General features: G+C 37.9%; 1 protein-coding gene across 1 annotated transcript; it reads right to left on the bottom strand.

The window, feature by feature from the left end:
• Positions 1–3101: 3101 nt before the first annotated feature.
• LOC110797951 (organelle RRM domain-containing protein 2, mitochondrial) lies at positions 3102–14532 on the bottom strand. Its single transcript, XM_022003084.2, has 4 exons — positions 14306–14532; positions 7120–7188; positions 6927–7033; positions 3102–3345 (listed from the first exon to the last, which is right to left on the bottom strand). Exons 1-4 carry the CDS (start codon positions 14448–14450, stop codon positions 3241–3243), a joined length of 426 nt encoding a protein of 141 aa, XP_021858776.1. The 5' UTR covers positions 14451–14532; the 3' UTR covers positions 3102–3240.
• Between the last annotated feature and the right edge of the window lie 949 nt (positions 14533–15481).

Raw genomic sequence — 15481 nt, 5'->3', positions numbered from 1 at the left:
TAGTATATATATACTTAAAAGAACATCTGGTTACGAGAAAAGAACATGAGTATTTTTTTTATTTAAGTTTTTAATAAATAGTAAAATGATATATTATTTTTATAACAAAGAAGTAAAATATTAATTATATCGCATGTTCTTTTGCCGTAGTGTCATGTTATTTTGCTTATGCACATATGTTCTTTTGGTGCACCATTCTCTATGTGCACCACAGTCCATAGTCCACGAATTATCCACTTTGATACTAAGCACAGAATTAGGAATCTGCTTAGGTAAGAAAATTAGCAATACTGATAGGGAGTGGCCGGTTTAATTCTTTGTAATTATCCCTTGTTGTTTTGGCTCAGTGTGTTGAGCCTTTAGCTGTTTCAGGTTTGTTCTTGGGGGTTTTTTTTTCCTTAATTAGTTCAAATGCTGGTTAGGGTGTACTTCCCAATTTAAGATTGATATATAATCTCTTGCTTGCTTGCCAAAAAGAAAAAGGGTACGTGTTAGTACAATCCGACCTAATGATAAGGATTGTACATTCCGACAGTGTCGGTTTTTCATTCTGGCCTGGGTAAGCCTGGTTTCCCCTTGAAAAATTCCATAGTGTATTCTTAGTTTCGACCCCTTAAAATTTGAATGTAATTGTATGAATTTGATATTCTTAGTTCCGATCCCCCTAAAATTTGAATGTAATTGTATGAATTTGATATTATCCGGAGTATTGCTTAATTATCTATTGTCCCCTTATATACAAAACTGTTCAAGATCCACAATTGCCGACATTAAACCTGGGGTTCCTATTATGAATGTAATGAATGATATGATTGACAGGATTATGTAGAAGTATATGTATTGTTTCTCACATAAAGATCGGATAATCACCTTGTGCAGTTGTATTTCGTCATATATTGTACTTCCTTCATGTCGGATTACTTGTTACACTTTTCTTTTTCGTTTGTTCCAGATTAGTTGTTACACTTCTAAATTAGGAACTACCCCACAATTATTATATTATCTCTCACTTCTAACCAAATTTTTTTTGTCCCCACACCCTCTCTCATTCAATTAAAATAAAATAATTCGCTAACTCCTATCTCATCTACTTTTTTCAATAAAATAACAATTGATCATCAATCAACCACTTATCATCTAAAACTTTGTGCAAAAGTAAGTGTAATGAGTAATTTGGGACGGAGTGAGAGGCAACGTCGTATTCTGTATTTTCCTTAGCTAAGGCATGCGACACACTAATCGGAACCGTACGTGTTCAATCTCTATAAGGACAAATAACTTCAAATTTCTTCATCAAAAGGGATTACGGATGATTTCAAAATCCATCAAAATCCGTCGACATGTATGATACTAATGATCTGTTTGATAGCCGGTTATAAATAATGTCAATGAGAATTGGTTTAAATGTAAATTTCTAAGGGAAATAATTAGTATTCGTTTCCATGGTATTACTAATTCACTCAAAATTATCTGTTTTCAATTAACATTCATTACAATTAGGAAGTAATATTGGTGATAATCCGAATTCATGAAGAAAAACAACAAGGTTGAGATAAGGTTTCATACCATAAACAATGATGTTATTTTTCTTGTTAAATAACACTTAGATTTATTCGTATTCTCACCTTTACTATCAACTACCAACGAGTCGTTAGTGTACGCGTTTGATATTGAACTCCATCAGTCCACCACATATCCACAATACGTACTAGACTAGAGTGCCATCATTTTCGCTTTCATTAATTAGCAATTTCTTAAACATAATTAACAACCAAGAGTGAAGCGATTACGTGAATGGCTCGAACAACCTTGTGTCCCCAACTATCCTTTTACGATACGAGAATCGATATGGATTTTGTATAGAAATAACCAGAGTTTCAAGAAATTAGATCGATCGAGATGTGTAAATCCTATTAGGATTTATCTAGTCGATCCAATACCAGGACATGCATATGATTAGAACAACATAAATAGTAGAAATCTTAAATATTGAAATGGCGAAATTAAGATTGTTAAATTTAGGATCACGTAGAATGAAATATTGAAATGGCGAAATTAAGATTGTTAAATTTAGGATCACGTAGAATGAAAGGATGTGTTTAACTAACTTTCAACGCTATCAATTAAACACTTACTAAGGGGAGTACAAAATTAGAACGTACTGAGGTTTTCAGGTGGGGCTTCAACCCTTACTAAGGGCACGTTTGGAAATGTTATCAGATTCAACTCGATCTCTGACCCAATAGGGCAGTTCTGCTAACTTGCCAATTAACGACCTACTTGTAGTACGTACAAAGTATATTAGCAACACAAATGAAATACCAAGGGAGTATTAACTTAACAAATGGATGATGGTGGGGTTCAACAACGCATGATCATTGATCCAGGCCACCACCAAACGACAAACAAGAAAGTCGTTTAAAGGATGAACTCCTGGGAATTCCCCAAGGTCTTGGTATGTAACTATGTACAACGACCCTTTATTACGCCTCTCAACTCTCAACTCTCAACTCTCAACTCTCAACTCTCAACTCTCAACTACGTACTATACTGTCCAATATGCATTTACCATCTGTTGTCCTTTTTATTAGTTAAGAGGAAGATTGGATATAAATAAAGATTAATCCTTTTTGAAAAGTATTAACAACCTGTTTGGTAGGCAAAAGTACGTATATATTCCTAATTATATATGTCGGTAAGATAATCATTGATTTCCATTATTGTTTTACTGTGTAAGGTAATAAGATTAAGCTAATAACCTCATTTCATTATCTGAATGTTTGGTAGCCTATGAATATGTGTGGACTGTGGGAGTTAGAGGAGAGTTTGTGTTACCATGAAGGGGAAACAAAATGAATACATGGAGCCTTGTCTCCTCTATCAGTGCAGATAACACCTGAGCAAAGAGGGGGATCTCATATACAGCTTTTTGAGTAAATAAACCAAGTAATAGTTGTCGACGGATACATTCTCAATTATATTATGTTTATTGTAATGCTACTAAGAGAGATTAGTTTCGACCATATTACATTCATTTCTTTATTAATCCCAAGTTAAGCAAATGGTTCGTTTATACACGGTTCAATATCAGTGAGCCACAATTGTAGAAAGATGGATTTCATTTCATTTCATTTCAAAATTAGTTCATAAACTGTTGTAGACAAATCAAATTCTCTTAATACATGGAACATGACAAGAATGATCAACCCATCAAAATTAACAATAATAGACCAAGTAATTTCATCGTTGACCATATGAGCCGAATGGAGGGTTTCCAAATTGCTGTTGTGTGACGGGTGGTCGTGGTTTTGCATACTCCGCGAAAATTACCCAACCATCCAAGAACTGCAGCCAACAATTAAACATGTTACTTGATCATAACTAACTTGAGAATCTGTGGCATTGCCTCTATCCTCCTCCTCCCGACAAAAGAGAAGTAAAAGGAAACTAAATGATAGCCTAGCATCCCATGAACAACATTATAAATATGCATGGATTGTAGAAAGGTTCTTAAAACAAGAACAGCATTATATCAAGCTACTAAGAATACAATTACAGAGGAAAGTAGGGAAAAAAAACAGGACTGGGACATGACTCGTAGCTTCTCGAGAACCTTCTAGGGAATCAGGCTACACGTTGTAAGCAGGTAAGATACTCTATCGGGCTCTGAGAACAGAAAGAGTCCACCAAAAAGCACCTCTGTTATTCTTACTGAACTGTACTCGTTGGGGATTTCAGTATCCAGCATTCCAGCAGCAATACATCAAGTCTCACTTCTTATTTCTTAGCAATTCTTATCTTTCCTCGTAAAAACATTGACATTGATTTGTCTAGTCATTTCCAGAGTGACTTATTGTTTCTGTCTTCCTTTTTTTTCTTCCTATTCTTCCCATCTTTTATTGGGGTTGTCTGGGGGGTAAACTATTATTTTACAAATTTATAGGGAAAAGAACAGGAAAGAACAGACTTATAGGGAACCAAGAACATTTAGGAGCGTGGACAGTAGACTTTGTAATTTTTCTAAACTCCTGCCTGTTATCCGCATCCAACCCAATCCGAGGAAAAAACCGAACCGAACAGAGATATAAAATCAAATACGGATTCGATTAAAAAAATTCATTCCAAATGGACTGGTATGGTGCCTGGTTAAACCAATCGGAATCCAACCAATTGACATTCCTAGTTTGGGGGAGGATAGTAAAGTAAGTAAACTAGTAACGTTTCACACAAAAATTTGCACCAAAAGGGTGCAAAGCCTACAAACCAGTGACCCAGACCATTTCTGACATTCTTACCAATCAAATCTTACATCTGACGTATGATTTCCTTTCTTAAAACTTTTACTAAGACCTACTCCCCCGTTCCATAATGATATTCCAATTCAGAATCTTAACACTATTCATAATTGGAGAAAATCTTCTAAGTTTACTCTAACATATAAGAAAAAAAATATTCATGTGGCGTCTTGTTTGAATCGTATCAAGGAGTATTTTAAGAATATTGAAATTTTATAATTTTTAATGTTGTGTAATTTGAAATAAAAATGATATAAAATGTGGACAAACGTAAAAAAAATAGAAATTGGAACATCATAATGGAACGAAGGAACGAAGTACTCATTAGCACCCTTGGACAAAATCAACGCCAAATTTGGGTAGCAATCCTAATTGGCCCCTTATAAATGCACATTCTCACTCACAACAGACCCTATTAAATTTTTTAGGCAATTTTGCGAAAGACAACCTTTTATAACCACTTTTTTGCGAAAGACAACCTTTTATAAAATAATTTGCGAAAACAGACCTTAAACTAAAATAAATTTGCGAAAGACGATCAAAATGGGTTTTCAGGCTTTGACCCAACGTTTTCCAGCTTGACTTTCCCGGTTTTGCTACTTACACCTCTATTCCCCCCTTTTTCCCACTTAAAACTAACTTGGAGCCAAAAATCAAAAAAAAAAAAGTTCCCCCAAAATGTCTCTCTTTTGTGTTCTTCCTTCCCCTGAAATTTTTTTTGCCCAATCTTCCGCAGACCTTGAACAAAAACAAAAAATATTAAAGTAAAAGCGAGTTTGGGATTCAGACCTGAACTGGGAGGAGGGACAACCACAATGAGAGTGATGCCATCACCAGGTCGAACAACATGACTCAAAGCCCAAACAAGAGTTGCCTTTGGGATTTCCTTTGAAGCTTTCACAACAACCATAACCTTCTCAATACCTTCAGATGAACTCTTTTCGCTCTTCTCTCTTTTCTGCTGTTGCCCACTCATTTTCTCTCTCCTTAATTAAAAACCCCACTTCTCAGTTCTCTCTAATCAACAATATTCACTCATTTGAAACAAACCCTTAATAATTTTGCAATCTCATGCGAAAATATCCAAATGGGTACCCACAATTTTCAATCTATCACAAAACCCTCCAAATTTATTCACTATTTTGTAACAGTAACCCAAATTTTCCAAATTTTACCCGCAAAAGTTCAACAATTTTTTTTTTCTAGAATTCGTAAAATCAAGCAACCCTGTCTTTTGTGTGAAATAATGGAGATGTTTTGACTATTTGCTGATGTTGGTTTCACAAGAACAGAAGCTTCAATTAAGAAAAATGCAGAACATCATGAAAGTCTGTAATATCATCGAAAATGAACATGGATTTGTTTATATCAGTACTTGCATTAACTTTTCTTCATCAAAATTACACAAAATTAATGAACAAAACTTACCGAAATTTAGTTGTAGAGTGTCGAAAAACAGTTACTGCGTAATTGAGAAGCAATTGCAGCAATTCCATCCCAATGATTCCGCGGGAAGATTGGGCGGGAAAAAAAATTGGGGTAAGGAAGAACACAGAAGAGAGAAATTCTGGGGGAATTTTTTTTTTTGGCTCCAAGTTGGTTTTAAGTGGGAAAAAGGGAGGGAAAGAGGGTGTAAGTAGCAAAACCGGACAAGTCAAGCCGGAAAATGTTGGGGCAACGCCTGAAAACCCATTTAGGTTGTCTTTCGCAAATTTAATTTAGTTTAAGGTCTGTTTTCGCAAAAAAAAATTATAAAAGGTTGTCTTTCGCAAAAAGGTGGTTTAAAAGGTTGTCTTTCACAAATTTGCCTTAAATTTCAATAGATTAATAAAAAGAAATGTTGTCTATAACTCTATATATTAAAAAATATACTTCTTGCATTCCTTAAATATTGCACCATGGTTGACTCTACGCTTCCCAACACATAATTTGACTCTTAATATCACGAATTATATATAAGTAAAAATTATTAAAAAAAATTAGATTTAGAAAATATATATCGATACGAATCCAACAATATCTCACATAGCTACAATTTTTCTTAGATAGATATCATCATATCACAAAAAATGAACAAATGTCTAGTGTGTATAGTGTAAAAACAAGATGGTGCGATATTTATGGAACAGAGGAAGTATATAACTTAAAATTTGGCCTTCAATTGTTTTATTGTTCAAGCTTAACTGTTATTATATATATACATTTTTCAAAAAATGAGCTTCAATTATTTATGTTTGACTTATGTGGCATTTTTATTGTGTTCAGTTCCAAATTTCGAGCACTTGATATTGAAATTTGTATTTACACGGTACCCAATACGGTACCATTCCAAAAAATTGAGAACCATAACCTATTGACCTATTGCAAATTTGCAACAGGTTCCCAATTTTGTTACCCGAAACCAGAACCTATACAACAGATTATGATTCAAAATCGTAGGTTCCTAACAGGTTTTCGGTTCCGGTTCAGGTACCCTGGCTTTTTGCTCACCCCTACACTCAGTATTTCACGACTACCCCTCAATAAATAAAGTACCTCTCGACTAAAATCAGCTATTTATTATAAGCAAAGTTAATAAAGAAATCCATAAACTCCATATGTAAACTTATTACTCCAAAATTGTTTACATACCTCACCATGCATGCCCTGTTTACCTACAGTAGCCTCTTCTGTAGTAGCATACTTGACAAAACCAAAGCCTTTCGAATATCCTGAGACACGATCAGTCACCACCTTGGCTGGAGAAATGTAAAACCTCGTTAGCACATCCCAACCCTCAGAAAACTTACCAACATACGGAGTACAAAAATTTGCATGAACGTACCATCAACCACTTGACCAAATTTTGAGAAGGCTTCGTGTAATCCTTCTGTAGTAGTACGTTTGCTAAGTCCTACACAAAAAAGGAATGATGTTATCTACGTATCAACACTATTAATGAGGGACGATTTCTTCATAAAGATATGCGGTAGCATAATATTTCTTCATGAAGGCAACACTTAAATTGGCGGAACTACAAAACCCGACACTTTTTGCATAGACTTGTGGGTTGACAGAAAGATAATGCATTTTGTTAAAAACAGTGACACAGACACAAGGGAAAAAAAAACATCTAGTGTATTGTTAGAGAGAAAAGGACAATAAAATGTTGGCATAGCTCTTAGTTGGATAGGCATATAAAAAATCTGAAAACAATTACAGAAACGGCCTTAGGAAAACTCCTGCTGCATTCTCCCATAAAAAACGTGGGCGCATACACAAGTATTGCATACAAACAAAAGACCAATTCGAAAGCAACTTGGTCCCTCACGTAAATCAATTAATGGCTCATCTATGACTAGCAGGTCTTCTCAATCACAATGCACGAGTCATGAAATCGCTTCACCGAAGACAGTACACTTTTTCTTGCAGGATTCACCTGTAAATGCGCAAGATAGTTGCTGCCAAAAGCCACTCTGTTTCTTTCATACACAACAAATGTCACATAAATATCTCCAGAGAATTTTGATTTCTTAGCTTCCAGATTTGCAACATATCATTAGTATCAACACTATAACCAACCATTAAAACAAAAGCTTCCACCCTTTGTTGAATTGGGAAATATTGCGTTCCGAAGGCTGCTGAAGGGTGGAACCGTTGAACTTAAAGAATTTTATTCTACGGGATAAAACTGCTGTTTCTAAGCTGTGATATCTAAAGTGGGTGAATAGCTGTGTAAAAGGAAGGGATGTAATTATCTAGTTATTCCAGCAAATGTGTTTTGGGTATTAAAAAAGGTGTTGAATACTAGCTAGGTTGCATAGAAACGGGTACGGGTACGGGGATGGGTACCGGGACGGGTACTGGGACGGAAAAAAATCAAAATTGCAAAAAACGGGTACGGCATGGATTCGGCAAAAAAAACAAGAATTTGACTAAATTAAAAATACAGAGTACATTCTACCCAAAAAAAAAAAAAACAGAGTACATGAATAGGGATGTCAGTGGGGCGGGTTTTACGGGAGACCCGCCCCGCATCCGCCCCAAGTAAGCGGGGATGGAGGTAGGTTTGGCGGGTGATGGGGCGGGGATGGGTATAAAAATCGTACCCGCCATGGGTGTTGAACCCGCCCCATCCCCGCCCGCCCCGCCCCATCCCCACTCGCCCCGCTTCATACCCGCCATGGGTGATGGGGTGAGTTTGATTTTATTTGCATCTTTAGGTGATAGTATAAATTTAGGTGAGATTTTTATGTTTTTTGTTTGGATTTTTTTTTTTTATGACGAGTATTTTTTTCAATTATATAGGTTACTTTAGTCATAAGATTTTTTTTTCTATAGTTAACTTTGATTAATCCGTATATATGGAAAATGTTTGCTAAATAAGAAAAATTAGGCGGGTATTAGCGCGGGGATAAGACGGGGATGGATACCCAGTTGGGTGGCGGGGCAGGGATGGATTTTAGCTTACACCCGTTGGGGCGGGGATGGGGATGAATTTTGTACCCGCCATGGGTGATGGGGCGGGGATGGGGATGAAAATTTTAGGCGGGGATGGGGATGGAGGGACCTACATCCGCAACCGCCCCGCCCCGCCCCATTGACATCCCTATACATGAATAAAGAAAATAATGAAAAAAGAGAAAAAGCTCTGTATTTCGTAGGAATAAAGAAAAATTCAAAAAAAAAGTTTGATGAAAGGACAAAATACTAAAAAATGATAAAAGGGAAAGTGCCAGCCAACTGTAAATAAATAAAAGAAAAATGCTAAAAAATAATATAAGGAAGAGTGTCGGCCAGCTGTACATAAATAAAAGAAAAATACTAAAAAATAAAATAAAAGGGAAAGTGCCGCATTCTTCTTTCTTCTTCATCTTCTTCTTCGTCTCTTCTTCCTCCTTCTCTACCGCCATTCTTCCTTCTTCATCTACTTCAATTGTCGTCTCTTCTTCCTCCTTCGTCTCCTTCTCCGCCATTATTAACCAAAAAAAAGTCCGTCTTCTTTCTTCACCATCTTCTTCAATTGCAGATGCAATGGATGAAAAGTAAAACCTTCAAACGTGAATTAGGGCCTCAAAACGTACCCAAGCCGTCCTCGAATTTATCTGAACCGTACCCAAAAAATACCGCGTACCCGCCCGCTTGGATTCGCCATGGGTACGTATCCTGGGCGTACCCGTACCGTACACGGTACGGGAAACGGCACCTACCAGGCGTACCCAGGCTTCATAGATGAATAGTTGCTGAGTTTGGTGAATGGGACAAAGTACAGAAAAATCAGATATTCTCTATTGGCATTACCTATAAACATTTGCCGTGATAATTTCGTAAGGTGACATGGAGGAGACTTTTCTGCAATAGCCAAGCTACCCCTAAAGCTTCTATATATCATGGTTATCTTCCTTAACACATTACCTACTACTGACAGGCTTAGTAAGTTGCACATTCATGAAATATCATGTGTTCGACATGTAGTAATGAGCATGACTCTGCGAATCATCCCCTCTTCATATGTGATTTCTTTGCTGGTGTTCGGAGTAAGGTCATGGCTCAGTTGAAGTTCAACAGTACTACAGAAGGCCTGTAGAGCTGCAAGTGGAAATCCATACAGCTTTACAAGCTAATATGGAGTAAAAGGGTAAATGAAAGATGCAACGTGTAACATGTGACTGATGCTCTTACTAGAAGCTATTTATCAGTTGTGGCTGCAATTCTGCAAAGAAACGTTGCTGCTAATTATGCTTTTCAGGGTTTCAAGGTCTCCTGCAGGTGCAATGACAGTCAAAGAAGCTTGTTGCTTGTTCCTTTTTCAAGTTTCCATTGCTGTGGCTTAGACTCTAGTATTGCATTCAGAGTTTTGGTCTTCGACACTTCCTAGAAAGTGAGGAGGCTGAAGTGCTGGTACAATTTTAAAACGGTCGGGGGGGGGGGGGGGGGGGGGGGGGTTGGTTATTTTGTACTGGTGGCTTGGGCGGTATTGACTCGAGTCTGGTGATTAATTAAATTAGAGGCTGCGCCAGGGCGAGATCTGCACTGGGCGCAAGGCCCTTGCTGCTCCAGGCGCCGGACTAGCACGCATCCCGACAACAATAGTTGTTACTAGGGTGCGTTGGCGGCCTAAGGGCGGTTGTAATATTCCGTCCTTGCTTTGGCTTGATGCTTAAGGCAATTAATTTTCGTCTTCGAAAGCAACGTTTTTAGGCATTTTGCGATTTTACGAATCTGCTTCGGGTTTTGCAGATTTTGCGGGTCCGCGCCGGCGGGGAGGCTGAAGTGCTGATACAATTTTAAAATGGTCGGGTCGGGGGGGTGTTTATTTTGTACTGGTGGCTTGGGCGGTATTGACTCGAGTCTGGTGATTAATTAAATTAGAGGCTGCGCCAGGGCGAGATCTGCACTGGGCGCAAGGCCCTTGCTGCTCCAGGCGCCGGACTAGCACGCATCCCGACAACAATAGTTGTTACTAGGGTGCGTTGGCGGCCTAAGGGCGGTTGTAATATTCCGTCCTTGCTTTGGCTTGATGCTTAAGGCAATTAATTTTCGTCTTCGAAAGCAACGTTTTTAGGCATTTTGCGATTTTACGAATCTGCTTCGGGTTTTGCAGATTTTGCGGGTCCGCGCCGGCGGGGAGGCTGAAGTGCTGATACAATTTTAAAATGGTCGGGTCGGGGGGGTGTTTATTTTGTACTGGTGGTTTGGGCTGTATTGACTCGAGTCTGGTGATTAATTAAATTAGGGTGCTTTTGATATGAACTTAGGAAAGGGAACGAGAATGAGCAAGGCAGATTCCCTTCGTTGTTTCTGTTACATTTTAATCATTCCCTTTACCCTCCATTCCCCCGAAACCCTCCATTTTGATTCTGCACACCCCCATGGTATTTCCATTCCCTTCCCTACATCACAACACCTACCGACGTTGCCCAACCAACACCACCTTACCACCACCGGCCCAGCCACCTACCGCCCAGGACCGCCACCCTTACCATAACCGCACCACTACTGCCACCTCACCAGAACCGAGAACACCTCCCTACCACCACCTCCACTCACGAAACCCACTACCGCCTGCCTAAAACTCCGGCCTCACCCACAAAACACCATCTTCACCCACGAAACATGATCCCCACCCACAAAACCCCTCCCGTCCACCCCAACCCCACCATGAAACTCCAGTTACACCCACCAAAAACCTCCCCACCTACCCAAAAACTTTAGTCCTGAAATACCACTTATACCCCTTGAAAATAATCCAACCACCTTCAAAACCCACTCCAGCGACTGAAGAACCACCAACACCCACCAATAACCCCCTAATCCTAAAAGTTTGAAAAAAGGTAAAGAGCAAATGAAGAAAAATACTTTGTTTATCATTAATTATGGCTTTAGATGGTCAAATTCGACCATCCTTTAAAACCTCAAAATCAACCCTTTTGGTGGTGGAAAAACAAAAGAAATTGGAGAAGAGAGAGAGGGGGCAACGGTGTGCCAGCACGAGAAAACAGCGAGGGAGACGACGGACCAACGACAACGTGGTCACGTGCAATGGCGGCAACAGGAAGGTGGGCGGTGGCAACACCATGAATGAGGGAGAATGTGGTGGAGAAACACGAAGAGAAGGAAGTAGGGTTTTATGACCAAATACACCCAAACATAACCATACATCAAAGGAAATTACTTTCAATTCCCTCCTAACCCTTTCATGATTTCATTCTCTTTACCCAAGTAAACCAAACGCCTCCTTAGGGGCGTATGGATGGGGGTCTTCATCAAAGGGAAAGGGAATCAACTTGTATTATTCCCTTTGTTGATGTTTGTTAAGCATCTTTTGTCATTCCCTTTACCCATTTTCTTTTTCACTTACCCCAAAACTCCTCTACATTGAAACCCTACCCCCCAAGGTATTTCCATTCCCTCTGTCACACTAGAGATCACCCAAAATCCCACCTAACACCACCGAAACTCCACCCCAGCCACAAATCGGCCACCAAAGAAACCCTACCTACCTTCGGCGCACAAAGAGGGAGAAGAAGGTCGCGAAGGTGAGGGATAAGCCGACGAGGGAGAAGCTTTGCTGGGTGAAGAAGGCGACGAGGGAGAAGTCGTGCTAGGGTGAAGAAGCCGACGAGGGAGGAGTCGGGCTAGGGTGAAGGTCGACGGCGGTTGCTGCTAGCCTACTAGGGTAAAGAAGGTCGCCGGCGGCGGCTGCAAGGGGTGGAGTTCTTGTGAGAGAAGGAATTACGGAGTATTGAACAAATGATAACCAAACAACATTTTAAATCAAAGGGATTTATTCCCATTCTCTTTCTTTCACTTTGTTGATTCCATTCCCTTCACCCCGTGCGAACCAAATGCCCCCTTATTATTTTAGTTGCAAAAAAAATGTAAAGCTTCCACCCTTTTACCAACAATTTAAAATTCCCTAAACACCATTACCATTCTACAGAGAAATAATCAGCATATGGCCATTTTTTATAAAAAGAAGTACAAAAACAAGTGACAAGTTAATGATAGCAGAAGCAATTTATCATATCTAATAAGGGGAGATGAAATCGTGACACAAAAAATATTCAAATGCTTCCCATCTGATCTTACGCATACAATACCTAATTCTTATCACTTGTATCCTCCAAAGCCTCACTCCAATATTCTTCCTTTACTAATTTAGAGAAGTTCCTCGTAATCTCATAAATTACTACAAAGACCATGATTTTCAATCAAACCCGTTTTGACCCATTATTTTTCGGGTTGTTCTGTTTCGGATAAAATCCGGTTTTGGGTCACAAAATTTTGTTCAACACCTGGTCGGTATTGTATTCGGTCGATTCCTGACATGTCTACCTAAAAGTAACCAATAGACGGTATCAAGAAATTTTCCAATTTACATAGGACAATGTTTGAAGTGATTTTAGCCTTTTTGTAAATCTCTAAGGAAAGCATGTGAAGAGACTAGAAAATACACTAAGAGGGGTTCTATAAGAACTTCAGGAGGAAATATCCAGCAATGTCTTCTTGGAACTTTTTAGAGAATTATTGACAAATAATCTAAGGTGTCATTTGGTCCAAAGTATTGTATCAGCCTATCAGGTACTGTAAATATGGGTAGTAAACAGTGGGAAAATAAGAACTTTGCTAATTGCATCAACCAAAAGCCCCTGTTAGATGCCTAGATCATAACAACCGCAACTCCTTCAAATCCCCCACCCCCTAGTACTTCAAATAAAATGCATTAAGATAGAATTGACCCAGATCTTTATGATACTTAGGCAATACCCTAGCATACAGGCACCTATAAAGTTCTTCATTCTATGTCTTGACTCTTGAGTAACAATAAAATAAGTTTATGGAGTTATGACTACACTCTCTCTTAATCTTCAGACATCGATAAACTTCAAAAACCCAATTAAAATAATTCGGCAATAGCCTAGCCTAGCCCAGCTACAAAAATAACAGAATACTCAAACTTCATTATTTATCCTGAGTAACAGTCAAAGAAGCTTATGGGTTATGACCACCCTCTCTCTTAATCTTCAGAGATAGCTAAACTTCGAAAACCCCAGTTAAAGTAACAACAGAAATCATGCATTCATGCCACATAATAGAGAAGAAAAAAACACAAAATAAACAGGATTTACACAACAAGATATTCAAATACTCAAATATCCTGCTAAACTTCTGCGGAAAAAATGCGCCGCCAACATTTAACCTTTCCCAAAACACGATTTGTGAATCAACCATCCATTTTTTCCTTCCCTTAGTTTTAATTAAATTCATAACACCATATCTAATCAGTTATTGACCTTATATAAATATCTCTTACACCAAATTATATTTCGTCAAATCAACTAATATTAACAATAAACAAAAAATAAAAGGAATCATATGTTACAAAAACAATGTAATTCATCTCATTACATTTCTTCAGGAGACAAGCAGTTTGGTAGTCAATTAGGTTAAATATAATACACAAGTAATACAATTAAAAGCTGCAAACAAAAAATTAACAAATTAATTAAGGAGAGAGAAAGAGATACCGGAGACGAAGAGGTTAGGAGACGGATCTGCCTCTGGGGGATTGTTAGAGGATGGCGGAGGCTTGAAGTTGAATGGTGAAGTTGATAAAAGACGATTTAAACCTCGAGGCGCCATCGCCGCCATGACTGCTGCTCTCATCGCCATTGCCGACTTTGGGGGAGGGTTTAAGGTTTTACACTTTCACTATCTGAGGTTTTGTGTTGCAGTTTCGAGAGAGAGAGAAGGAGAGGGGCTACGGAGTAAATTTGTTTTTTTCTTCCCAACACGTACGTGTGCGCAATTTAGAAAGTGGACCATGGTGCACATAGCTCTATGTGCACCACGGTCCATAGTCCATGAATTGCGTACGTGTGTGATGTGTTTGGTAATTCAAGGCTTGTTCGTTATCTTTGTGAGTTTTCGATTTTTGTTTTTAGAAAAGTCAAAATTGATTTCTGTTTTTTTATTATTTCATATGAAATCTTTTTAAATACCTTGTGAAATTTGATTTCTGTTTTTATAAAAATTAAAATATTTCCGTTTTATTATTATTCCATATGAAATCTTTTTAAACACCTTGTAAAAACTCAAGCAGTTAAGTGGACGCTAGTCAATTTATGTGGAATAGATCCGAGATTTTTTTATCAGCCAGACCTCACATTTAACTTGGTATAAGTTGGAAAAGATCGTCTTTATATTGTTGATCAGACAGACCTCACCATTCGTCTAATGATTCTATTCATTTAACCATTCTAATTCAAGCAACTCCCTTTGCCGACCAAATTATAAATTTGAATGTCTAAGTTCTTGTCTTTGGAGATTAGGATGGCCAATAAACAAGACTTATCAATAAGAAGTATACAATGAAATTCTTATTTTATGATTTTAACAAGTCTTTTTAATAGAGAGAATCTTATCAAGTTAATTCAATACTATACTTAGAACTTATAATATTTGTAAGATAATTATTGGATTAGCTTTATGTTTAGTCTTTTTAATAGAGAGCATCATATAAACTGTAATAGTGAATGTTTAGTCTCGTTATTTCATGGTCACAAATCATAACATCAAATTTATTAAGAAGTTCCAGACAACAAAAATATTTATCATCTGTTCTCCACTTTAAAATAACTTTATGTCTAATGTTAATGTGTCAATCTAATAAGAATCTTTTCCCGTCACCTACTCAATAAATT

This window comes from Spinacia oleracea, chromosome 4 (genome assembly GCF_020520425.1).
Source record: "Spinacia oleracea cultivar Varoflay chromosome 4, BTI_SOV_V1, whole genome shotgun sequence".
Taxonomy (NCBI): Eukaryota; Viridiplantae; Streptophyta; class Magnoliopsida; order Caryophyllales; family Amaranthaceae; genus Spinacia; species Spinacia oleracea.
The sequence above is the reverse complement of the archived record's forward strand: the minus strand, read 5'-3'. Positions and strand labels throughout refer to the sequence as shown.

What these genes read in the sequence shown, in the direction of transcription:
- LOC110797951 (XM_022003084.2), bottom strand. Translation starts at nt 14,450, where the DNA reads ATGGCGATGAGAGCAGCAGTCATGGCGGCGATGGCGCCTCGAGGTTTA. An exon ending in ATTTGGTCAAGTGGTTGATG is followed by an intron (nt 7,034 to 7,119) that starts GTACGTTCATGC and finishes ACATTTCTCCAG; the next exon opens with CCAAGGTGGTGACTGATCGT. An exon ending in AACAGGGCATGCATGGTGAG is followed by an intron (nt 3,346 to 6,926) that starts GTATGTAAACAA and finishes TGTTGGCTGCAG; the next exon opens with TTCTTGGATGGTTGGGTAAT.